This window comes from Rhinolophus sinicus, chromosome 5 (assembly GCF_057876585.1).
Source record: "Rhinolophus sinicus isolate RSI-liver-muscle chromosome 5, RSI-T2T, whole genome shotgun sequence".
NCBI classification, from domain to species: domain Eukaryota; kingdom Metazoa; phylum Chordata; class Mammalia; order Chiroptera; family Rhinolophidae; genus Rhinolophus; species Rhinolophus sinicus.
Genome location: NC_142505.1, coordinates 105,903,449 through 105,930,437, shown reverse-complemented (window position 1 = coordinate 105,930,437; position 26,989 = coordinate 105,903,449). Strand labels below are relative to the sequence as shown.

Genomic DNA, 26,989 nt, shown 5'->3' with positions numbered 1-26,989 from the left:
GAAGGCGTACTGAGCAGGACGTTGCGTTTCCTTCCAGGGATGATCCAACGTCCCTGGTACAGTCCGTTCAGTGATCCTGTCCTCGTCAGTGCCGCCAACACACTCCTCTTCCTCCCTCGTGTCTGCAGGAATCGGATCCCGCCAAATGGTGCGCAAGTCCCAGTGCAAAAAAGTAACGTAATCCAGTTTCCTTCCCAATGTCTAACTTCGAGCAAACGAGAACTAGAAAAATGGATCGGTACAAAGTAACAGAGTAAGGCAGAACTCGGGGACTTAGATCGGCCAGGCTCGTGACCTCTGCCTTCAACGATGCCATTAAATTGGAAATGTGCCAACCCACGATCATGAATGAGAAGAGCTCCCAAGGCAACCGCTCAAGCTGTGCTGTAAGCAGGCCACGGCAGAGGTCAGCTCCCTGGCAGCTGCTGCTGTCCGCTGAAGTCAGGACAGGCAAAGCAACACTCAAGGGGAAGTACCACTGCATGACTGACAGTCATAAGGCTCAGCTACAAAACCACGGTGGGCTGCTGGAAAGCAGTCCGGGGCAAGAGCTGGGAAGGTTTCAGACTGGCCCGTAGCGAAATGGGCTGCAGGGCCTGACCTGAAGAATTTGGTACACTGCTGTGCTAGAGTCCCACTTTCCCCCGCGGTCTGGGCTCAAAGACTGTGGCATCCTGTGTAACCACAGTAACCACCAGCACTGCTTTCTCAGATGACAAATATTGATTGAGGGTCAAGTAAGCTGCTCTAGTGACAGGCAGTTTGGTCACCCACAATGGCAGAATTCTTCCCTCTCACCCGAGGCCCAGAGTTGCTGGCTACTGGCCAATGCAATTGAGGGAGGCAGGGTGGCAAGTGAGAAGAGCTCCTGAGTGGGACTTGGAAGACATGGACCCCACTCCCCCCGTCTGCTTCTGACCAGCGGCATTGAACTGGGCAAGCGATTTTCCCTGTCTGGGCTCAGACCCCTTATCCATAAAACGATGGAGTTACCACATATCACTATGGTCCCTTTGACGTCAAAACGTCAGCTTTATGGATTCCATGAAATTAGGTAAAGAGGCCCTTTTGGTACAAATATAAATGATGGGATTGCCGAATGTTCAGGAAAACTTTAAGGTTAAAAGGAAAGTAAAGAATGGAAAGAAAAATGAAAGCAGGAGAGCCATATCAACTTAAAACTCTCTTTGGTCACGAGAATAGCAAAGCAATGAGTTCAGAGTTTGGGAAGAATAGGAAAGTACAAAACTGCAAAACAGGAAATCCATTCTTGGCTGGCTGTCAAAGAGCCATGAGCTGGTGAAAATTTAGATCCATTTTAACCAATAAAATCCCCAAATTAGTGAATTATTGAAATGCTTGCTGTCAAAACAGAATTACGCCCCCATCCCAGGCTTTTTACTCACTCTTGACTTCCTCAGTCTTACGTCTAAGGGCGCGATGGTACAAGAACTGCTGGTCCCACCTTGTCCCTATGTCTGGGACTGACCTGCTGACCATCATAATCACTTTTTTATAGACAGTGGCCTTTTTTATGGACCATTTTATGGCCTTGTATTATATTCGGTTGGTGTAAAAGTAACTGCAGTTTAAGAGGTTAAAAAAAAAAAAATTGCAAAACTGTAATTACTTTTGCACCTACCTAAGAGTTCCACATATAACCGATCTTACCTCTCCAAGTAGCATATCAGCCCTTGAACTTGCAGGGACCCCAATTTCCACATCTTAAGATTCTTCCAGTGCCTTGCCTATAGTGGGTAATCAAATGTTTACTGAATGATCAAGGAAAGTACTTACCAGTCTCTTTAGGCACCTCAAACTAGTTGGCCAGGTTTATACATCCAACCAGACTTTGCACTATAAAATCCTTTTTTTTTTAAAAAAAAGGCATTATCTAGAGATAGAAAAGCTTATAAAAATGAGCTTAACAAACACCAAAACCAGATTTCCATAGAAAGCAGAAAAATAATTTATTCCAAAAGATGGCAGAAATAAGAAATTCATCCCGAAAATATACTTTGGTGTAATTCTGTTGGGACAGATCTTCCCTTGAACTTGTTCTCCTAGTGGCTGCTGCACTGGACTCTCAGTGTCTTGTGACAGTTTTGAAACACTTCGCTGATTCCCATGTTGAGTGGGCAGGAGCCATCTTCAAATCCACAGGTTCCAAGGAGAGAGTGACGTTTCTTAGAAGAGTAGCACCTTCCACCTTAGAAGAGCGCATAAACATTTGATGGCATCAGCACAGTGTAGATTCAGGAGGCACGTATTTCATCAAAGTGTAAAAAAGGTGAGAGGAAAAAAACACTGCATTGTAGAATAAGATATTCAAATGTGGTGTGGATGTTTAAGGCAGCTGATGGCCGAAAACAGGCGAGTCGAGGAAGGTGGGTGGGTTTGGAGGTGATTCTGCATCTAGAGTTCTCTTTGTGACCTGCAAAACAAAGCCGTTCTAGTCACTGGTCTTCACACCATCCTCAGGAGGGCAAGTTTACCATCAAGACAGTCAGTCAGGCCAGTAATTCAAAATGTACAGGTACTCAACACACACTTGAATCACAGTGGGTTCAACTAACGTGTAAGCCTCGGCGGGTGTTGCAGGGCTATGCCAAAAGGTCCCGTTACCAAGGACAGAACAAACTGAGGGTCACAAGTAGGTTTGACTGTCATAGAAAGCAGGAAGAGCGAAGCTGACTAAGACCGATTGTACTGGAATCTAATGCGTTCACTTCGGTTTCAAGAATCTGTATTTCCCTTCCCCTCTTACAGAAGGGTAGCACGGTTCCCACAGGCGAGGCACGCTTTTCTCTGTTGGACTCCTAGAGAGAGCAGGCTCCTTGGTACCGGAAGTTGCTCTTAGTCTGCTCCCTGCTCTTGCCACCACAAGTGTAGGTGACGAATGTGAGTTTCTTTTTCTAGGAGCTTCAAGCTGCACACCACCTTTGCAGGGCGAGCAAATATTAAAACAGGCATCTTCACACATCAAACTGCTAATAGCAGTCACATAAACTCCTTTATGTAAAGCTTGTTTTATAATGTCTATATAAATAAAGCCACATATACTACTTTTGAAACTAAAACAATAATAAAATGTCTTTCAGAGACAATTTCCACACAAGGCTTGAGTTGGCAGATAAGAGAACAAGCTGGTGATGACACACAATTTGCCAGAATGTTGAGGGTTAAGTGCAGGTGGGGTGACGGGCTACACTCAACGAGACAGGGTTTGTGGCAGGCAGTGACAGGACTGAAGGTCAAAGAGCATGTAGAAAACCTTGAGGTTTTCCCAGTCAGTGCGCGGACCAGGGAGAATCCTTGTGTGATAAAAGGTTTCCCAAGGCCCGAGCTCCAAGGTGCCCCGAAGCAGACACGAGACTGCTGCTAGGTCTCCTGGGTGCAGGCTGGGACCAGCCAACCGCCCTGATGGTGGAAAGCACCAGACAGCCAGGGACCTGCTAGGGCAGGACACTGCAAACGAAGTACATTCACCTCCAGGTGTAATCAGAGGGCTGTTTTTACAGTGTCCTGGGAAGTAACCGCAGTGGGCCAGGCACGGGCAGCTACCAGAGCTTTCTTGTGGCCCCCAGCTTTGGGAAACCTCCCTCTAATCTGATCTTTTTCTTTCCTCCTCCTTCGGCCAGCAGAACAGCTCCTCTGCCCAGACCTGAGTACCAGGAAGATTATAAAGTACATGAGAACACTGAAGTAGTGAATCCAGATGTTTCGTGTGTTCATTTTCTATGAAGAGCGTGCTGGTTAGAATTCCTCAGCGTTTAGGTCTTTTTGGACAAATGAACAATTACAAAACGGAAAAACAGGTCTTCATTTTTGACAAACCACATAGAAACCGGGGATAATTTTCACTCAAGCTCAGTGATACCCAGTTTAAGATAAATGTTGAGTGTGACTGTTATATTAAATAGCACAGATTTGTGGTTTGATTTTGGAGTGAATTAAAGCAGCACATATTCTGATCATCTCTCTGATATGAAGTAGCCATTTAGAGGTGGGGGTGGGGGTGGGGAATGCAACCAAAGGGTCCACATTCTCATGTTGTAAAATAAGGGAATCGCTAAGGCTATTTTCAGATAAAACTGAGAATGAAGACAACATAGAAACATGAAGGACAGAACCAGGAAGTCTGTTCAGGGAAGGATGAGTGAAGATATTTGTTATTCAAGGATAGGTTGTCATTTTTATTTTTTCATTTTAGATAAATTCACAAAATAATTCCTTGTTTATTATCATGCGTAAGGTATGTATTTATTGTATGAGATTAACTACAAGAGGTATTTAAGCAAACTAAGAATGTGTGTATTTAACAAGTCAAGGCAATGCGCCAAACAAATGGCAGAAACCAGGGAGCTAAATACATGTAGGGAAAAGAAGAAATCACCTTGAAAACAAGTGGCCAGGAAAGGAAGTGCAAACACTTACAAGCTGGACACTCAAAGAGAAGACATCAGAAAGAAGTAAGACAGAATGGGGGAGTGGAGGCAAGAAAGCAGAAACAATGTTTGCAGAAGAGTATTTAGGAATCTGCTTTCTTTTTTCCCCCCTTTTTTCCACCTCCCACCCCCACTCTGGTTCATGCCATTCTTTCTCAGCCTAGTGTGTAAGACACAGCTCCCGGGCCCACGCTGGTCTTATGAGCCTTGCGCCCCGCCCCCGCCGGCTCTTGCCAGTCGTGGGTGGAACCTGCTTTCTAAATTAATGATTGTCAAAGGGTAGCAAGAGGCAGGTAAAGCTAATTAGGTCAAGAACAAGAGAACAGTTAGGGCTGCTACCAATAGGTCAGGGAAGAAAACAAGGCTGCAAAGGTGGTTTGAGGGCAGAGTGGGTGGTATGACCGCCAAATTACAAAGCTGGATATAACCTGCAGATTAGTCATTCCTATCTCTTGTGGCTCATGGGACCTTTGGTGACCCTGACAAAAAGCTGTGCTTGCAACATGTTATATAGCATTTTAAGCGACATGTACCCACTGAATTCAGGGACCTTGGGTTAAAAAAAATAAAACCCTGCTGTACTCCATGGAGAAGAGTTTCCGGGGCAAGCAGTGATCTGTTTCAGGAAGAGCTACATGGGGAAGATCAGCAGGGCGGTGTTTTGTAGATATACTGCCCTAGAGACAAGGGAGACCCAACGAGCCACTGCAGGACGTCAGAGCTGCAGTGTTCGGGGTCAGAAATGAGGGTGTCCACAGCAGGAAAGGAAAGGCAGGTAGAGACATTAACAGGACCGACTGGATTTGAGGAAGAGGAGAAAGAAGTGATTGATAGTAAAAAATCCACTTTTCCACCACAAAACACCTTGCACTGCTCCACTTGTCACAAGCATGGCTTCATTTCAACCTCTCAACAGATCACAAACCCCTCCAGCACCCACAGCCTTTCTTGAAATCCCCCCTCACTCAGTACCATGCACCTCATGAGCATGCAAATATTTTGCGAATGCATAGAAAAACAGCTCTGCCAGGGCAGAGGCCTAATTACCAATACCCTCTATTCTCCTGTCCAGACTTTGGAATAAAATTCCAACTTTCTGCCCTTTAGGGCTGTGGGAAACCATGTAAACTCATGTAACGCACTACAATGGTGTGGTAAACGAACTAACATACAGGACACTGGGTCTGGAGCCAAATCCCCTCCAAAGAGACTCCACACCAGTATCACATCCCCAGGGCTATAGGAAAACGGGACAGCAACAAAAACAGCAACCTTGATGTGACAGTTCCACAAGCAAGGGGGTCAAGGTTCGCAGGGGCAAAGATGGAGTGAGCACTGTTCTTAGAAGTCCTGGGCAAGACTTCCAGCCAATAAACATAATGTGTATATAACTCACCCCATCATCAGCACATGAAAGAAAATCAAGGCGGGCAAGGAACGTGAGCAAAGTAACAAAACATCAGCTAGATGTTTAACTGTGTTGTTCAGATCAAGTTGATTTCATTTGTATAAAATTACTCTCCAGCTTTCATGACTGTTCCCCATTTTTCTCTTGCTGAACACCATGTCTAGCTTACATCTCCTACTTTCCAAATCTGGCCGCTTAAACAGATCATGTACAAAATCGAACACTTTTCCTTACCACATGAAGACAGGCCTAAATCTGGGTTCTGCACTCCTTTCTCATCCCACTGTTGTGTACAAGTTCAAAGTTCAAAAGGGATTTAGTGCGGTCTTGATTTTCCCACCAAGAAAAGAGAAGTTACGTCTTGAGAGTTCTGTCTGCTCCAATGCTAGGCAGAAATTAGATCTCCTGTGCCGACTCCAAAGGCCTAGAGTATGGTACCGCCAGAATCACTACCTCAAACACGGAATAAAGGTAACACAGAGTTCACAATTCGGGTTTGCTGGCCCGTGCCCTCCAACTTCCTGGCATTTCGTTTTTAAAGGAACAATCTTTAATATAAGGGTTTCAAGCAGCAGCCCCAGTTGGTGCTGTGGACCAGCGTGCAAACGTTAGGAATTCGTCATCAGGTTAACACACACGAAACTGAAAAGAATGAGCAAATGAAACCTTCAGATCCGCATGCCCAGTGTTACCCAGAGCCAAAGATGCCCAATTCTCTCGTTACCAGGAAAAGAAATGAGGCTCAGAAAAAGTTAAGGTGATGCTAGAACGAGATCCAATTCTAAGATCTTAAGTCCTCAGCTTTAAAGCCTAATCAATCCTTACCTAACATCCACTGTAGTTAAACAGGAAGGATAGAAAACAGGAGACTTTGAAGGAAAAAATGGCAGGTTAAAAAAAAAAAAAAAAAATCTCATTAATCAGATGTTTAAAAAAAAACCTATATAAGAGGGAAATCAAAACCCCTTTGGGCAAAGATAGAACTGTAAGGGGAAAAACAAGCTGATTAGTTACTTTTCAAATTGGCAAAAATCCAGGAAACAGGCACTCTCATAAAGCAAGCTACAAAATAGTATATACCAGGAGTGCCAAAAAAATGTATACAAGTGGACACTTTGGTCAATGTTGCTCAAGCAGTAATCAAACAGTAATCAGAAGTGTCTGGACGCTGGTGTAACCACTCTGAGTACCTCTTGTAATTGCAGATGTCAAACGTGACTTGTATCCATCTTTTGTTTTCAGTATGTATTGAGTATTACAAGCTTTCCTTTCTTAAAATGTGTCTACATTTTTTTGGCACCCTCTATATATCTCTTCTATAACAGCTGTGTGTGTGCAGAGAGGATGGGGACAAAGAGACAGACACACACACAAATTCATGTATTTTCTTATCTTTGCAAAATGAAACACTGCAAGGATAGACTTCTCTGAATATGTCTTATTTATAATTTTGACTTTGGAAATATGTTTTACGTATTCAAAAAAGAGTAGCAAATAAAAGAATTACTATGAATTGAACACAAAAGTAAAAACCCTGTAATGTTAAATTTGAATTAGAAATACTAACATTAACTGATTCTTTTTCTTCTTAAAAGTACACAGTTCCATGGGGCGGTGGGATGGCTCAGTTGGTTAGAGCGCGAGCTCTGAACAACAGGGTTGCCGGTCAGATTCCCACATGGGCCAGTGAGCTGCGCCCTCCACAACTAGATTGAAGGACAACGACTTGGAGCTGATGGCCCTGGAGAAACACACTGCTCTCCAATAAAATTAAAAACAAACAAACAAACAAACAAAGATTTAAATTTAAAGAAAAAGTACGCATTTCCTGGCTTTGTCCACTATAAAGACTTAAAGCAATAACATCCTAGAAATAATGGACACACCTAGCGATCAGCTCTTGGTTTTTAAATACCATTCCCACTAAAAGGACCCAGGGCCAGCTAGGCTTGTGGACTGACTAGTGAACCAGGACCCTTTCAGTGGGAGATTTCTAAAGCAATTGGAAGACCAGCTGGTTCCAAGTCTGGGACATGAAACATACAGAGAGGGGTCTTGGGGCATCTTGATGTTGCCAGAGAATACGGAAAGTGTCAAAGACTAATAGCAAAAGGACATATAGCCAGTCTAGACAAGCTCCCATAGGTCAAAGAAAGAACAATTGAACATAAAACGGATAATAAATGTTAACTGGCTAAAATTAAAGAGGAAAGAAAAGAAAACCTCACTGGATACCCTAGAAGTCACTTGGGCACCAACATCTTACTTTGAAAATTAAAAACAAAAAGAATTAAATATGTGTTCTGCTTTTCCTGTATGATCTGTATTTCAAGGTTATTAAATAAGCCTAGTTGATGAGGGAAAGCTCCTCTTTATAGAAACAGTTCATCTAATCAAATGTAGAAGTCAATGACAGAACTAGAAAATCACCACTTTGCAATTTCTACTGAAATGCTTAATTCAGGCTAAGAGCATCAATGGATAAAAATCTCTGGATGAAAGGTTGACAGAGAACTTTACAATTGGAGGGTCCAGGCTGTCGTTACCTGAACCCATTAAACATCTCAGCATCACTAAAGACAGGAGAGCCAAACACCGTGTATCTTGTGTATGAGGTGATACGAAGGTCCCAGTAGCACGAAGAAGTACCCTTGCCCAAAAAGCTGTACCAGAATCTACTCAAATAGCGCTAACTTCCATTTATCTAAATAATGGAGACAGAGGAACAAAGTAAATGATAGCTTTTCTGACTCTCAGCCAGTGAGTAAATCTTTCCATTATACCACTCTTTCCCTCTCTGATCCTCAGAACTAATAAAAGCTGCAATTTTAAGACAAGTTTTCAAAAAGCACCTGTCTCTATCAAAACATTGAGAAATGCTCTTAATGTCAAACCTGCCGGCCACTTCTTGAAGCTGCTGAGTCTTACGACACCAAGTATCAACGGTCACTCTCCTGAGCTGTGTGGAGAAGACTGCGTGCAGTCCTAATCTTGTGCATCAGCCTGCATGTTAAATGGAAAGGTACCAGCAGAACTTTAAAGAATCTTATGGATAAATCCTGTGATAAAGTGAATGGCTTAAGTTCCAAATTTACTTCTACTCTTCAAATGATGTTTACTTTCAGCAGCCTGCCCTTACCAAGGGTTAAAATGGCCGTAGAATTGAGAAAAAGTCAAGGCAACTCGAGCTGCCCGACTGACAGCACTGCCGTGCAAGGTCAAGGGAAAAGTCACCTCGATGCCGGAGCGCCGGAGCAGGTCCTCTTCCTCAAGGCCAGTGATGCTTGAGATACCAGATGGTTTCATTTTTCAACTGTGGTCCAAAGAGAGGGTTGAGTTGAGCCAGAATTGCAATCAACCAACTGAAAAATAATGGGGGAGGAACGACACAAAAAGTGATGAAATGTGAGGGAACAGGATCATTTTCAATTAGGACGAAAAAAATGTGCATTAGTAAAACTTAAGTCTATTCTATTCACATCAAACCTTCCATACAAGTTCATAACAGACGGTACTTATGGGCTTTCAGAGAAATACACTGCCTTCCTTCGATACATATTACATATATATAACACAGCCAGCCAGGAGGCTTCATCACAGTACATCTCTGTCTTTTCTCTCATTTTCTTAATCCCAAGTATCCAAGATTTCCTGAATTCATGTGATATCTTTACCTCAGAGTATTTTTACCTAATCTCAATGTATCACTACAATTTCCAGGCTCAGGAAAAATGGGTGTTATTTTATCCATTCTCCAAATGCTAAGACCCACAAATGATATGACACAGCCAATTTTACGGATACAGCCAAGGTTAAAATTCAGCCCACCATCTCCCAGTTAGATTCTTAACGCTTGAGTGCCCCTTCTCCACTAAAATATGTAAAACATCTTTTGGGCCCCAGTGGAGCTGAACTAAATGGGCATTTAACCCTCCCTGCTTACTTCAGAATCTAATTAACAAGCTATTCCTCTGTATTATAGACTAATTATGGAGGAAGTATAATGGTGTTATAGTATTACCTCAGGGTTAGACGTGAAAAATAGCACAGAGTCAAAACTGTCTAACGTTTTCTTATACTGCTCACAAAGTTCTGTAAACTTGGTTTTACATCTGATATAGTAATTCATACACCCAATGAAGTCTGAGCATCACCGAGCTGAGACCAAAGCCAGGAACAAAGACAGTATGCAAATGCCTGGCCATTCAAACCATTCCATGTTTTACTTACTAAACAAATATTTGATGAGCACCTAGAGAAGGGAGAAAATGAAATGTCATTACTCACACGAAGCTCACATAATATAATGACAGGAAAGAGAGAAAGTGGGATGAAGGAGTAGAGAATGGGGGAGAGACGGGGCCCGACTTGCTAGGGTGGTCAGGAAGGTCTCTCCAGGAGGTACCACTTGAGCGGGGACAGGACTGACGCACAACACACACTGCCTTTAACTCCTATTCAAAACACAGGAACTTCAGAACTTCTGTTCTTCTGAGGTGAGGGGGTGCAGAAACCAAGCCCAGCCTCCACGGAGGGATCTGGGAGAGGAGATTTAGCCACATAATCTGGTACTGCTATCTTCCTTGCATGAGATACAGAGAATTGCTTTCTAGGGAAATGGGAGATACACTGTTACAGTAGTTTCCTTCTAAAATTTTAGGACTTGATCTTCCCTTATAAGAGGGGAACTAGCCAAATTCAAACAAGCCATTATATGGTCCGATCTCTTCTCTTCCATTTGCCATTATTTTTAGAACTCTTCCCACCAAAGGATCAAACAGCCGATTCTGATCAGCAATGACCAGACTGCTGGAGAACCTGCCAGCGCCACACTGCACAAGCCTGTGCCTACAGAAACAGTGCACCCGCCCTCCCCACCCAGCCCCACAAAAGGTGCTTTTGTGACAGGAAACATGACACCTGAGGAAATCGGGCCAAAATAGATACCTCAAGCTGACTCACTTTATAAACAAAAAGTGAATTCAGATGAGATCCTCTGATCTGTCCTTAGAACTAGAGTATTAAACACAAATAAAAGACGAAGATGTGTAGTTGAGGTTTAACATCTGACACTGTCAGAACAGAAAGAGGAGGACAGCCCAGGCAGACACACTGGAAAGCTCTGTGACAGCAGTGAACACTAACACTGCTGGTACAGAGCTAAGAGTCATGGAAAATTCCACACAGACCCAGGATTTCCCCAATCCCAGCAGGCAATAGAAGCTGACTATAAAAAGTTGCCCGTCCTTTCGTAAGAGACGGAAATAACTGGCCAATGCTAGAAATCTAAATTAAAAAAAATACCACAACATAAACTAGCCTGTTTCCTTTCTTTGCCAAAAATGTATACCAAATAAAAACAGCCCCTCCCAGCACTGTCTATGATGTTATGTAGCAGTGGTTCTCAATCCTAGCTGTACATTATAAAGGAGCTTTTTAAAAATACAGATGCTCTAGTTCACATGAAATGTTCCTTTTAATTCTCCCATAATAGTTAAGGAAACTGAGGCAGAGAGAGGCTCAGTGATTTGTCTGTGGTCACCATATAGCAAGGTGGTAGCACCCCTGAACCAGAAATTCAGGCAGACTAATGTTCCCACTACGTATTAGTTACCTTCTAAAATTTTGTAACTGACATTTCAGAAGGTATTCATTTAGCTAAACCTGAACTGTCTGGGAGTTAAGGAAATAAAGAAGCCACTTCTTGATTATTCAGTCCATCACAAGCCTTTGGTACCTGAGATAAAGAGGAAACATCCAGAAGCAGGAATGAAGTACACTTTGCTTGCTCAGATTAGCATTCAGAAGCTTTGAATTTAATTCATAATCCATTTTTCATGCTTCGATTCAAGCAAAACATCTCACTTAACAAAAAAACAAAAAACCCCAACAAACCACAGTTCAAGAAAGTTCCTTGGGAAACAGCCCAGGCCAGTTCATTTGAATTTTCATGGAGGAATTCTCCCTCTGACCAGCTGAGCTCTATACCTGCCTTTCTGACTCGCGCCTGACTTAAAATCTCCCTTCAAAGCGGAGAAACACGGTGAAGAACTGGAAGGAGAAAAAAAATCCAGTCTGCATTGATGGAAGAGGGTGGAGGAAGAGACTATATTCCAATGAGTCTATTCCTTCATGGGTCCAAGGGAAGAGAACGATACGTACCCTTCATATTTGCCCAAACTGTTCCACACGTCTCCATACCTCAAGTCCAGCCTAATAACCAACCACCTGAGAGTATTCAAACGACTGAGCAGTTACGGCGCGGTAACACCTTTCTGCAGAACTGGACTTGGCCCAGAAGTCAAGTCCACGTTCCTAAATCTAAGGATGAGGAAACTAAGTCCTAGGGAGCGGACTGGCCCAGAGTGAATCAGCCATGGGGCCCAGGGCTCCCGAGGCCCACTAGAGCAGGCGGAAGCAAATCCAGCAGCCCAGGAGTTCTGATCTATCCCGCAGTCATTCACCAACGCTATGCCCCATGTCAGGCTCTGAGGCTGCAAGGAAAATCGGTAGGGGAGGCCACCCCCACGCAGGGGCTCCCGAGCTTGTGAGACAGGAACCAGAACAACAGTAGAGTGTGCTTTGATAGAGATCCACACGGGAGGTCTCATTCTACAAACACCCCCGGTCACTTGTCATGCGCTCAGCTCCTGATTGTTAGAATTCTCCAAGCGTAGAGGAGGCCTCTCCCGCAGAAAAGGCTACCCTTAGCTCTCTCAAATCTTGCTTTGTTCTTTTGTTCCACATTCAGATATGAGAACAGGGACCAGAGGCATGGTTACTTCCCCGTGACGCACATAACCGCCCAGCTCCCCTGTTGGAACAGGGAAGTCTGGCAAGGACGTCTCTTCTGAGCCACCGTCCCTCCAAGCAAGGGCCATTGCAGCAGTGACCTCTGTCAGGGGGCTCCGTAGAGATAGTAGAGACGCAGGAGAACGACTTGCCCTCCCTCCCCCGAGCTGCCCTCTGCCATATCCCCTTATCTCAGTGCAATGACACAAATTCTTTTGAAGGCAGCAGTGTTATGAGACGCTATGAGAAAACCCAGGACTCAGTATTAGGCAGGGGTGGCATTTAACTCCAGCTGTACCAAATATTAGTGGAGTGTCTCTAGGCAAGTGACCTTACAACCCTGAACTTGTTTCCCCTTTTGTAAAATGAGAGTAATATCCTCTGCCTCAAGATGTTAAGAAATAAAGAGACAATACAGGAAAGTGCTCTGTGGAGTAGGTGACGAATAGATGTTTAATAAATATCAGGCATCCCTCTTTCTCTGAGACAGCTGAGATGTACTCAAGCCAAGGAATGAAATACAACCTGCACTTTACATGGGCGTTTCTCAGCTGGCACTGAGTCTCCACCTCCCTCCACGCCCATCTGTGGCAGGCGGAATTCTAGGATGTTCCCCCAAGATTCCCATCCCCTGGCGTACACACCCTGTCTAAACCCAAGCCAGTGAGTATGATGGGATGGTCGCTCCTGTGATTAGATTCTAAGACACAGCTGGCTCTGAGAAAGGGAAGTTATCCTGGGTGGATGTGACCTCGGGTGAGCTCCTGAAAGGGCCAGGACTCTCCCTGATGAAAGGCGTTGGATGGAGCGTGTGCGTCACTTACGAGTTTGTTGCCGATGGGCTACGGATGTGATATGTGCTCTGTGATAAACAACCGAATTCCTTCTTTCCTCCTTTAGAGTGAGCACAATGCTGAACTGTCTCAGTAGAGGGAGCTGCAGGGACACAGCGGGGGGAGGGCTGGAAGTTGGCGGCGTGGCTGAGGACATTTGGTGGAGCCTGTGCAGGCTCCAACCCACAACATGGTTGTTCTTTGATCTCGCAGCCTCAGCCTGAAACTAACCTTCCTGCAGCCCTTTCCACACGGAAACCAGAGCCCCTGCGCGGCCGACATGCTTTGAAGGCCTCCTGCTCGCACTGGCGCAGGGACCCCACTACCCACCCACGCCACTGGTCACCCGCCCTCCTGCCTGTCCTCCAGTGGGCGGCCTACTGCTTCCCAGCAACTCCAGACCAGCTCCAGCCTGACCAGACCTAGGAACTTCTCTGCTATCGGGTGGGCAGAAACACACCTTCTCCAATGAGGTCTGAACCCCTTCCCAGTTTGGCCTTCCTTGGGCCTCCCTCAGCCCTGGAGCAAAATATAAAGTGTACTTATATCTTGCCGTTACTCTCTTATCAGCCTTTATATTATGTTCAACTTCCCCGGTCTAACCTACTGTGTAGTTTTCAGCTCCTTAATGGACTCAGATCGCTACAGGATGAATTGCTGCAACCACAAGGAACTATATTCTGCCACAGCCAAGGGGGTTGGAAGAGGGACCTAAGCTCCAGATGCGAAGGCACAAAGTTGTTCTCCATTGATCTTATGCCAACCCTAGCTCTACCATGACCCTTTCACTACCGCAGGGACATGCCCTATATTTGCCAGTTCTTAAAATATCTTTCTTTTCCCCATACTTTCTAAACCAGGCCTTCTAGTTCCAAGTCTGTAACATCCTCTTACCTGCCAAATTGTAAAGAAGAAGATCATAAAGTCAGAATAAGAAAAAAAACTTTTTCACACAGCAGACAATAATATGCTAGGCTAGGTACCTTCCACTATAAACAGCCAATACATAAATATTTTAAATGAATCCATGAGAGAAATGTAAACAATTCTCAGACCAAAAAGCTAAGTAAAGGCAAGTATCCAGAGAGGAGAGGAAAGTGACTGCAGGTTGCTTTCCGTACCTTGAGAGCATATACTGAAACAGCTGTACTGGAGACCTCACAGGGCATGAGAAACAGCAGACAAAGCCCAGGGTCCATGCAAGGTAGAGAGTCTAATGCAAGTTTCACATACCTCCCCACAAATAGTTGAGATCCCAAATGGTCCTAACTCAAGGTAAGGATAAATCAGACAGGATCCCCATAAAAGAAATGCTAGGAAAATCACCCGTCTCAAATATAAGAACCGAGAAGGAAGAAAAAAAACACTGACACTGAGGATTGGTCGTCATGAAGGTTTGGAACTCAAATTCATTCTACATGGCTTTAAAAAACCACATATCAACAATTTTACTTAATTTAAACCCACACTGGTGATGGCCTTAGGCATCTAGCAGAAGCAATGTAAATTCCTTCTGGGAGGAGCCCACCTTTACACCAGGCCTCAAAGAAGTCATACACATAAAATTACAGGAAAATGAAGAGCTGGCAGTCAAATATAACTTAGCATATATGGAAACCAGGCACCATGAGTGAGAGGCAGCAGACAGCAAACAGCAGGCACAGACCGGTAAGGACACAGATCCTGGAATCATCGGATACGAACTATAAATAAACTATGTCTTAAAGACACAAGATAAGCTTAAAATAGGTGCAGGAAGAAAGACAGAGGGAGGGAGAGAAGGACGGGGGAAGCACAACTGTAAAAGAAGCAAAAAGAATTTCTATAGAAATGAAAAATAAAAACGTCAATAGGTGAGGTTCTGGTAATAGCAGAGTAGCTTTTATCAGACTCATCCTATGGACAATAATTATAAACTCTGAACAAAATATGAAAAACAACTACTTGATGGTACTAGAGATTGGTAATTTCAGAAAATAAATTATAATTAAAAAAAAAAAAAAACAATGGAGATTTTAGAACTAAAACATATAATATACAAACTGAGAAATCCTTGGATGGGTTTACTAATTGACTGGAGATGATAGAAGAAATAGTGAAACTATCCAATCTGAAGAAATAAGAAAAAAAATATTGGGAAGAAAAAAAAACCCAAAACAGTCTACCATACATGTAACTGGACTCTCAGAAGGAGAAAAAGTATATAGCAGGAAAAAAAATAGAAGAAATAAATAAACCCCAATCAGAATAAATTAGAAGAAAACAACACCTACAAACACCACAGTCAAACTACTGAAAACTAAAAAGAAAGAGAAAATCTTGATAACATCCAGAGGAAAAAGAATGCATAAAGAGAACTATTCAAATTACAGCTAAGTTCTCAGCAGAAACAATAAGTTCGGAAGGCAATTAAAGAGCATCTTAACATTGCTTGAAAGAAAAAAAAATCCTGTCAACCTAGAATTTTTTATCCTGAAAAAAAATCCTTCAAAACTAAGTGAAATAAAGACATTTTCAGATACATAAAAGCTGAGAGCATTTGTCAGTGGACCAGTACTACAACAAATCCAAAAGTAAGTTCTTTAGGCTGAAGGGACACCAGATAGAAACTTAAATCTACAAAAAAAGGAAGAAAAGAGAGAGAGAACACTAAAAATGGTAAATATGTGGGCAAACATAAAAGATTCTTTCTCTTAATTTCTTTATAAAACATATGATTCTTGAAGATAAAGGCTGTAATACTATAGTAGGGGTTTTATAACATCTATAGATGTAAAGTAAATGATAATAGCACAAAGGATGGGGAGTAAATGAATTATATTGTGGCAAAGTTATTACATTTTACTCAAAGCAGTTCAATATTAACTCTAAGTAGATGTGAAAAGTTAAGAATGCACATTGTAATCTCTAGAGCAAACATTAAAAAGAAAAATATAAAAAAGTATAGCTAAAGAGCTCTTAGAGGAATTAAAACAGAATACTAAAAAACATCCAATTGACCAAACATAAGCAAAAAAGGAAGAACAAAGGAACAAGAAACAGATGAGATAAACAGAAAAGAGCAAAATAATGGACCCAAACCCAGACATATCAGTAATTACATTAATCATATATGGACTATCCATTTGCCAATTAAAAGGCAAAGATGGTCAGAATAGATAAAAAAAGACAGCTGTATGCAAAAAGACACATTCTAAATACAAAGACACAGATACAATGAGCATAAGGTTACATATGATTATTAATATCAGACAAAATAAAAATCCAGTCAAGGAGTATTACCAAGGATAAAGAGGACATTTTATAATGATAAAAATGTCAATTTATTGGGCCAGCCCGGTGGCTCAGGCGGTTAGAACGCCACGCTCCTAACTCCGAAGGCTGCTGGTTTGATTCTCACATGGGCCAGTGGGCTCTCAACCACAAGGTTGCCAGTTCAATTCCTCGAGTCCCGTAAGGGATACAACTAAAATTGAACATGGCACCTTGAGCTGAGCAGCCGCTGAGCTCCTGGATGGTCCAGTTGGTTGGAGCACATCCTCTCAACCACAAGGTTGCCAGTTCGATTCCTCGAGTCCCGCAAGGGATGGTGGGCAGCGCCCCCTGCAACTAAGATTGAACACGGCACCTTGAGCTGAGCTGCCGCTGAGCTCCTGGATGGCTCAGTTGGTTGGAGCGCGTTCTCTCAACCACAAGGTTGCAGGTTCGACTCCCGCAAGGGATGGTGGGCTGTGCCCCCTGCAACTAGCAACGGCGACTGGACCTGGAGCTGAGCTGCGCCCTCCACAACTAAGACTGAAAGGACAACAACTTAATTTGGAAGAAAGTCCTGGAAGTACACACTGTTCCCCAATAAAGTCCTTAAAAAGAAAAAAAAAGAGTATGGTATTGTCATGAGGCTAGACAAAGAGATCAATGCACAGAAGAGATAGTCAGTATAGAAACAGACTCACACATATGTGTTCATTTTGAACAAAGATGCCAAAGCAATTTAATGGAGAAAGGAAATTTTTCAACCAGAGGTGCAGCAACAACGGGATATCCACACTGGGAACACAAAACCACATTAAAGCTTGATCCCACCATTCTAGTGCCTGTGGCCGTCAGAAGCAGCCATGCCTACCTGCCAAAGCCTCTCCACTGCCAAGCTGCTGTGGAAGGCCTCAAGTCCTCGCCTAATTACAGGAACTGAAAGAGCTAAGTTCAACAGGTCTCATATCTTTGCTTACCTTAATTTTTTCTGAAAATTTTTTCCCCCAAACCTCCCAGGACCATCTATTATGATCCAAACTCCATCCCCAGACTGCTCGGCTCATCTCACCACTTAGGATCTAACTTCCCGCCCTTCCTGTTCTTCCACTGTGTTCTCTGTACAAGGTGTGATCAAAAAATGTTTAAATTTTTAAAATTACAGTAAAAGACACATTGTCATTATTCCCCCCCAAAAAAAATACTCCCCCTCTTTTTGAACACACTTATCCCATCGTTCTTGCCACTTTCTGAAGCAGTTCTGGAAGTCCTCTTTCGTGTCTTTAGTTGTGCTGTCATGGTTACCTCGGTGTCCTGAATCGATTCAAAACGTTTACCTTTCATGGTCATTTTGACTTTGGGGAAGAGCCAGAAGTTGGGCGGTGCCAGATCCGGTGAATAAGGTTCATCCACCTTATGACACACCATAATGTTTTTATTTGACAGAAATTGCCATACCAGAAGTGATGTGTGACATGGAGCCTTTCCATTGTGATCACAAAATACAGTGAATGCTGCTGCCGAGTGCCATCCAATGGAAAGGCAGGGATCTCCAATACGGAAAGCGGTGCACTGAACCTTAGTAACAGTGTGTGACTAGTTTCAACTTGTTTGGTGCAGTCAGTTGGCTGTGAGCGACAGGTGAGGGAAGGTGCACTTTCAAGTGTGCCGTATTTCATCCTCCACCATGACAATGCTCCATATCACAAATGGCTCTGGTATATGGCAGTTTCTGTCCAATAAAAACATTACAGTGTGTCCTCATCCACCTTATTCACCAGACCTGGCACCATGTGACTTCTGGCTCTTCTCCAAAGTCAAAACGATTCCGGATATCGAGGCAGTCACGACGTCACTCACGAAAGAGAACTTCCAGAACTGCTTCAGAAAGTGGCAAGAACGATGGGATAAGTGTTTGAAGAGAAGGGGAGTATTTTGAAGGGAATTAATAGCAATGTGTCTTTTACTGTAATAATGTTTTTAAAATTTAAACACTCACCGTATTGTTTGATCACACTTCGTACCGTGCTCAAAGCTGCCACTCACTCACACACCTCCTTCTAGTCTCCCACTTCCGGCTGCCTCCAGCTTCTCTGAAACCTGTCCCCCTCCCCAGGTTCTCTCAAGCAGAAAGGGCTGCTTGTTCATACCCCAGTAACTCAGGATTTGGCAGTAGGGGAACTAATTTTAACATCTTTGCTCCCCCTGTGCTGCCTCCAGACAGTTCTCTCCCACTCTTATGAAAAGCTGACCTCTCCTCTGGGGTGTATGCCTGCTGATTTTACTACCGTCTGATCCCTTCATCCGTTCCAGTCACACCTCCTAATTCAACAGAGGAGGCTCAAGGTTGCCCCTTTCTGGCCCATCTGTACATCTAAATGCTGGCACCTCAGCTCTGGCCCTTCCCTTGCCCTCCCCTTCCCTTAGGGCAGGGTGCTCAACCTCAGTGGTACTGACAGTGGGGCCGAATCATTCTTTGCTGGGAGGTGGCTGTCCTGTCCACTGTAGGCAGGACAGCGGCATCCCTGGCCTCTACCCTCCGATGCCAGCAGCAGCCCCAGGCGAGAACCACTGCCTCAGGAAATTACGGACAGTCTCATTGCCTCAAATCTCTCTCCTTGTATCCATTCCCTATGATAGCTCTTACAAGTTACACGGGCGTCTGTCTCAATCCTAGTATGTCCCCACCTGAATTTTTGTTTTGAAATTCTGACTTTCCTCTGCTGAACTATTAACCCGAACTGGTCGTACTGGCTTAATTCAGAGCTCAGACACGTCACGCCCCACAGAATCTAACCTTCGACTAGAACAAACTGGAAAGAGAGAAAAAATGCCACAAACAGAAGGCAATTTAAAAGTTCATGAGCATATTTCAAAACATGACTTTGTTTAGGAAATCCAGTTTCTTTGAGTGTCTTCCTTCAAAAAAGGTTATTTTCAAGAACATATTACTAGCACCAAACAGTGAAGTTTTCTTTGACTTTCTAATTTATGATAGGATCCCACCCCTTTGTGGAATCAGGTATGTACAATATTTAGGGCTTGAGTTCCACCCATGTTTCAGGCAGATATTTTGCTAAGAGGATACATGACCAGGTTTCAAACACAAAAAAGAAAAAATAATTTCAAAAAGTCTACGCTATCCAGCTCACTTCCCCATAAAATGGCCTCCGGAAGCATGTTGGAACGCTGTGCTTCACCTTTACTAACACCCGGATGGCAGTTCTAACCCACTGCTGACATAGCCATTACGAGCACATGGGGAGAAAGGAAAAGCGTGGTCTAGACAACAAGAGGAAAGGGCTCACGGACTGTTCTTAATTGAGTCATTAAGACTCAAAGTGATATAATTTCCAACCAAGTCCAAATATTCATCTTACACTTGGAAATGAAAACGAGAGGCATGAGAGTGATTAGAAAGGTTTTTCGTTTGTTTTAAAGAGAATATCATGAAAATGCACTGCACTGCGAAGATGATGGGGGACCAGAAAGTCACAAAACGTTTTTGTCCTATCTTGGTTTAATCTAAAGCCATTCCTCTGTGCAACATTTTCTTTCTTTTTTAAGACCTCACCACCAACCTCAGGCAGCAGAGATCTTCAAAGAAATTTAAAAAGGGCCTTTTCAATCACAGGACACTCCTTGGCTCTTGGATTGGTAAAGAGCTGTCTGGTTGGGATTTCAATAGGAGACTGAGGAGGGCCGTGTACGGTCTCGGTCACGCCTACTGGAATGACCGATTCCTGACGATGCAAATTGTTCCTCATGTACCCTTTAGAGCTGAGCAGGGCTGGTGGAGGAATGAACACTCGCTCGTTCCCTCCACATGTTCCCTGTCAGACTTCCATTCTAGAGGCTGAGCTATCACCCAAAAAAACCTTTTACCTCTCTCACCAGAAAAAAGGCTAAACCAGCCAACTGTGGAAAGTCTCATTATCCAAGCCCTGATGTAGAGGCAGTCAAACACCATCCTCACTCAGCCACACTTGTAGGGAACATTATGATTCAGCTTTAAACACTTAAACCTGCTCTTAAACAAGTGATGGAATGCTTGGCCAGAAGGTCAAATTTATGGTAATAACTGTCAGGGGTGGGTTTCAATCTATGCCAGGAACTAGAACTGGCTCATCCCCATGTTCTTTGAAAAACTTTAGTGACCAGCCCAAAGATGTAAGAAATTCATAGATGCAGAGTCACAGGGAGCCATAGCTTTTCATCCCAGGATTTGAACTGCTGCTTCCTACCTCCTGGAGGCACCGAACCAAACTTTGGCCAACACCAGACCTCTCCTTATAACCAAGTCTCAGGAGGCCAGAAAGGACAATCACTGGTTCAAGACCCTAAGAAGAAATCCCTACAAGGATGCATTTTGTGGTATGTGAAATACATCTCAATTCAAAAACAAAAGAAACCACAAGGCCTCTGAATACTCTGAAATGGTTACTTTCTCCAAATTGACTGAAGACTCAATTTTTATTTTCTGGGGCTTGACTTGTTCTCCTCTTCCTGAAAGGGGAGAAAGTAAACAAGAGCTGGAATCATCCTTACAACAGTTCAACTGGCAGTTCTGCCATTTCTGACACTCACAAAGGTAAAGAACAGCATTCCAAAAACATATGCTGAGGAATTACCTTACATATCCTAAAACAGTTTCCATTCAATAGTTTACATAAACTATACAATGTAGTCAAGATGATAATTATATGATACTTGGCACAATTTTTTTGAAATTAAAAAAAAATTGTCCTTACTCTATTTGATTACAATTCTAGCTCAACTTCTGTTCATCAGATAAACACAAATCACAATAAAGAATGGCTTTATTGATTTCACAGTGAGAGATTTAAGCGAAATGAGGTTTCAAAACTTCACAATAGTGAAATAAAAAGTAGTACAATAACAATTTCTGGCTAATTATAAGCTTTAAACTTGTGGCAAACAAACTGTACTTATGTTGACAGAGGGAGAAGAGTATCTGTACAGTTCTTATGTAAATGGGCTGAGCAGGAAAAGAGTGCTCTTTTCAATCTTAGGACACTATTTCTAGATGTTATATGGGGACAAGCTGCGATGAAACTAAGCTGTGAAGTTTCAAAATCATGTGCCTATGATTTCACTTTCAATCACAAACATTATTATAAACACCAAGAATAATGCTTTTTATTTTAAGAAAAACTACTTACAAGAGAAACATACTTACAAGAGATAGCAGCAAACTGAACAGGTCACCAACATGGTTATGATAACTCTAAAACGAAAGAAAAGACAGCGATGTAAAGTACAGCATAGGGAATATAGTCAATAATATTGTAATAACGATGCATGGTACCAGGTGGGTACTAGACTTACGGGGGGGATCACTTCGTAAGTTACATAAATGTCTAACCACTATGTTGTACACCTGAAACTAATACTGAATGTCAACTGTAATTAAAACATAAATTTTTCTTAAAGGAAACATTATTGGATAATTTGCAACCTATGCAGACGTTGCAGGGTGGTTCAAGTCCCCTTCCCAAATTAGCAAACCAGCATGGACTGTGCACCAAGAAAATGCATTTGAATCTGTTCAAACACCCATAGACTGCAGTGCACGCCAGGGTACATTTGGTAGAAGTTTAAGTAAATAATCAAACATGGGTTTGAATTTAAAGGGATATGCGTGCCACAGCTTAGGCGTCTAATCCAAACTCATCTGAAACTGAACACACAGGCTGCAGTGACAATGAGTTTTGACACCCAAATAACTACCCTATTTGGTACTATTCTCTACAAGGAAATGGCACTATACGTCTAATAATATGACTCTCTAGTGTTGACCTCTCCCCGTCTCCACTCCTATCTGAAAAAAAGTTAAACCTGGATATCTGACCAGGTGAATTTCAACACTGCTAAAATTGAATTCATGATACTGGTCCCATTTCTCTTTCCAAAGATTCCCCGTCTGAATCTCCTACTCCCCAGAAGCAGCTCTGCCATTTCCACCCCTCCCACCCGCCCCAAACCTGTCATCTTTCTGCTCAGGCCCCCTCTGTATCCTCAGTCACACCAGACGCTGTGGATCAGTCCTGGGAAGCAACTTTCCCTACGTAGACTTTTTCCTTTCCATTTCCACCCTTAGCACCAAAATTCAGCAGGTTCACATGGCTAACTGCTAGCAGGTTCAAAACTTCCTTCTTTCCCTTTCATTCTAGCCACAAACTCCTCAGATGAATCTTCCTAAAATGTTCCTTTCATCACATCACTCTAGGGCTTAACACCTTTCAGAGCCCCCCAATCATCCATAGGAGCAGTGTCCAAAGAGAAGGGTCCACACCCCATGGAACAAGCAAGACTACCTTCTAGACGGCAGGAAGCAAAATCAGAACTCCTGTTTATACTCAGTTGTAACTCATCCTTTAGCAGTTGTGTGTGTGTGTGTGTGTGTGTGTGTGTGTGTGTGTAATACATTGGTACATCCATGCATTCATTCAACAGATTTTTACCGAGTGTCTAGTATGTACAGACTCTCGGGAGAGAAGAGTGAAGGAAACAGATGGAAACCTCTGCACTGATGAAGTTGACATGAATGGGGGAAGACAGACAAGAAACAAGATGAACAATACACAAACAAGATCGATCGATCGATCGATCTATCTAATCGATCTATCTATCTAATCTATCTATCTATCTAATCTATCTAATCTATCTATCTCTCTATCTCTCTCTATCTCTCTCTATCTCTCTCTATCATCTATCTATCATCTATCTATCTATCTATCTATCTATCTATCTATCTATCTACCTACCTATCGGTATGCCAGAGGGTTAATAAATGCTGATGGAGAAAAATAAAGCAGGAAAGGACATGAGTATCCAGGAGTGAGATAACAGTGCTGTATGAGATATGTACACATGCACACTCAATTATTGATAAATTAAACAAATATGAATACGTCACAATTATTGATTCGAGGTGGCATTGATTCTACAGCACTCGTACTCTTTCTACTTTTCTGTATGTTTGGAAATATTCTGCATGGAAACACTGGCGCTGACAACTCCGGGCACACAATCCCTGTGCCTATCCCCACCTCCTCCCCTACTACTACTAAGGGAGCTACTGTGAAAAAACCTGAAGCTTTTACAGATCTGTGGATTCCTAAAGTGAAATGAAGGAAATCAGGAAAACCAGGAACGGCGGGGAAAGCTGATTCCGACAGACGTGGTTTTTCCTGCCCTTTCTTAGTTGTAAAAAAGAATGATAAAGGGGTTTGCCTTAGGTCCACAGATTCAGAAGAGTTTTCCCTTTTGCCCTTTTTCTCCCTGCCTCACCAGGTCCTGAAAACCTCACCACCCAATTTTCTGCATTCTGATGTGCAGGGGTCTCGCAGGAAAGATGATGGGACATCGAAGTCTCCTTCTTCCCTTCACACACAGTACCTTTATTTATCTCCTTAATGAAGGTGTTTTTAATCGTTCAAATCAGAAAGGCTCTCCTGTATTAAAAATTCATCAGAGTCCTTGAAGCAATACAGCTCCTTCAGGTATTAAAAAAACACAAAAAACGGATTTGCAGTCTTTTCAGGAGGTAAAGAGGAACTAGTCCTAATTCAGTACTAATATTTCCATTTTACAGCGAGGAAATGGGAATGTGGAAAAATTAACTAAATTGTCCAAGGTCACAGGGATCACCCAGCTAGGGGCACTGTTTCTCAAAGTGTAATACAGTAACTCCTAGGAGCTGCTGTGTTTTCAGACCTGCTCAATCCTGCCAAGAGCGGGTAACCACAAGGATTGGAGTGGAGGTGGTGCCTTAGACCAGGGTAACATTTCACCAGCAGGTTAAACCTGAATCATGACACTAGGGCTAGAAACTGAGCAGCCCACGTCCTGCAGGAGGCAGGCATTTCATTACCCTGGATAACAGAGTGGCATCAACTCCCAAGGCTGGGCAGGTGGGCCCTACATGAGCGTCCTTAAGAAAGGAGTGGTCAATGCTACCAGCACATTCATAAATGCTTTTCTGAGTACGAAGGCTGGAAAAGCAGACAGCAGGGTAATGAAACAGTTGAAGCTAGAAACAAAGAAGTACTTTGCTGTTCTCTAACCCCAGTAGGAAAAACCAGTTTAAGACATTAAATTTGATTAATACAAATTGTTTTAATACCCCTGGGATTCTGAAACTCTATCTTACAGGCTGGAGAGATGACCCTCCATAACGTGTTTTATGGGAGGGAGGAAGGGAAGATGCTACCAATTGATAGAAATTCATCTACCATTTTTCCTTTTTAAACAAATTATATTTCATTTTTAGCTAGATAGATGTAACAGATCTAATACAAGTTTATTCCAGAGAGCAAATGGGGTTCAAGTCACAAAATATTAAGGAATAGCATTTTCTTTCCTTTAATAAAGGCAATAGAATTATCCACTCAACAGATATTTACTCAATGCCTACTATGCATGCAAAGCACTCTGAAGCCACTAATTAATTTCAAGGAATAAAAACGCGGTGTTTCTGACAAACTGTGACTCCAATTCTAAGTTTCACCCCACATGATCGTGCACTGAGAAAAAATGACTAACAGGCAAAAGAGGAACTAAAAGGCAAAAAAAAAAAAAAGGGGGGTGTTCCAATAAAAGTTTACTTACAAAATAGATAAAGCTCTATTTAATATGTGAAAAAGTGTGTTTCTTAACCACTTACACACAGGACGGGAGCGCCCTCCAAAAGGTATGACGCAGGGGTTTCTAAACAATACCTCCTGCTCTTCGGTAATTAATCTCGCTCTAGATCAGGCCCCAACTACCTACTGGCGCCACTAGATGCAAGGCCTGGGCTCGATGTTGTTGCACAAGCTTGTCCTGTGCAACTGCGACAACATAGGAGGCAGAAAGGGCAATTTGTTTTATTTGACCCCTTTCTTTCAAGTTCGGGCAAACGAGGCCTCATTTGGGTGGAGGGCAGGGCTCAAGGGGCGCAAGTCGTGTAGGGACGAACCTCAACTTCTTCTTGAGTCGGTATAAATCCGTTTCCGACTACACCCTCCCCACACAGGCCGGTGATGAGAAAAAAATTCCCCTGAACTCTCTTCCAAGGAGGGTCCGCCGGAGGTCACCTCCTCATGTTCGAACCGGGGATCACCGACGCTGCTGCGATAAAGAAGTCAGGGGGCTGCATGCGGTTCGGGGCCTGACTCTGGAGTGCGGGCCACCCCGCCAAGGTCTCTGAGCCGAGCGGGGTCGCCCCCTCCCCCGCCCGCTCCCCGCCGCGCGTCCCTCCCTAGGCGGGCCTGGCGCACTTACCCACGGTTGGGACCCTTAGGGATGAACCAGGGCACCAGGAAGCCGACGATGCCCCAGAACACACTCATCACTATGAGAGGCACCGTGAGGCCGTTGTACGCCATGGTGGCCGCGGGAGCTTGCAGGCCCTGCACCACCGCCTCACTTTGGTCCCACCCGGAAGTGTCAACACCGGGCCGCGTGACCAGCGCGCGCAAGGACCCGCCTCCCGCGCCCCACGTGACCCGCGCGCTGACTCCGCCCCTCCAGGGGCCTGGAGACAGAGCTCCGCCCTCCCCTGGCGGGTCTCGGGGCTACAGCTTTGTTGAGGGACGTTGTTCACCGCAGAGATCCAGAGCCAAGGGTAAAGCCACGGAGGCACAGCCAGGTTTTCCAGTAAAGAGTAGACCTTTAAGGAAAAGAGCGTAGCTACAGCTTTATCTTCTCCTTATGCAACCTGTGTGCCAGTCACTACGCTATGAACTTCAAGTGCCTGACTTCGTTTTGAACATCTCACTGCAGCCTATGAGGTAGTTTTAATGATTATCCTCACTTTGCAGTCGAAGAAAGTAAGGCCCAGGGAGGAGGTTAAGGATCTGGCCCAAAGTCGCATAGCTCGTAAGTGGCAGAGCCAGGGCTCAGCCTTTGATGGCGTGGCGTTCAAAGCCAGGCTCTTCCCTCTCTTCACTACTGCACTGTTGTATGTCTTGTGCACTGTGCCAGGCTCTGGGCTATGGAAACCAATCAGGCCCCGTCAGGGAGTTCACAGGCTTCTGAGGACGTAGACGCGAGCCAGCCACTCAATGAAGCGAAGGTAGTGGACAACAGTACACGACTTTCCAACTTTCCACCCTAGCCAGTCCTGAGCTGAGCCTTGAAAGCGGAGTAGGAATTAGAATAGTAAGGAGGAGATAAACATGGAGTTTCTAATGCTTGCCAAGGATTCTCCCATATGTTAATTACAGTATACACAACCCTTGAACAGGAGTCAA

The 26,989-nt window shown here is 43.6% G+C and overlaps 1 protein-coding gene across 2 annotated transcripts; it reads right to left on the bottom strand.

The window, feature by feature from the left end:
• Positions 1–1,945: 1,945 nt before the first annotated feature.
• On the bottom strand, positions 1,946–26,205 carry ATP6V0E1 (ATPase H+ transporting V0 subunit e1). 2 transcript variants are annotated; one of them, XR_012489880.2, is made up of 4 exons: positions 26,019–26,205; positions 21,931–21,978; positions 8,996–9,218; positions 1,946–2,434 (listed from the first exon to the last, which is right to left on the bottom strand). XR_012489880.2 is itself a non-coding variant. In XM_019741393.3 (4 exons), the coding sequence occupies exons 1-3, from the start codon at positions 26,120–26,122 to the stop codon at positions 9,125–9,127; spliced, it is 246 nt and encodes an 81-aa protein (XP_019596952.1). In that variant the 5' UTR covers positions 26,123–26,202; the 3' UTR covers positions 1,946–2,434; positions 9,091–9,124. The 2 variants fall into 2 exon arrangements, 1 of the variants encoding a protein (XP_019596952.1); XM_019741393.3 differs by having other exon boundaries at positions 9,091–9,218; positions 26,019–26,202.
• Positions 26,206–26,989: the final 784 nt, after the last annotated feature.

Coding starts and splice junctions, on each gene's coding strand:
- ATP6V0E1 (XM_019741393.3), bottom strand. CDS start 26,122: ATGGCGTACAACGGCCTCACGGTGCCTCTCATAGTGATGAGTGTGTTC. Junction 21,979..26,018: donor CCTAAGGGTCCCAACCGTGG/GTAAGTGCGCCA, acceptor CTTTCGTTTTAG/AGTTATCATAACCATGTTGG. Junction 9,219..21,930: donor TCAGTTTGCTGCTATCTCTT/GTAAGTATGTTT, acceptor ATTATTTTTCAG/TTGGTTGATTGCAATTCTGG.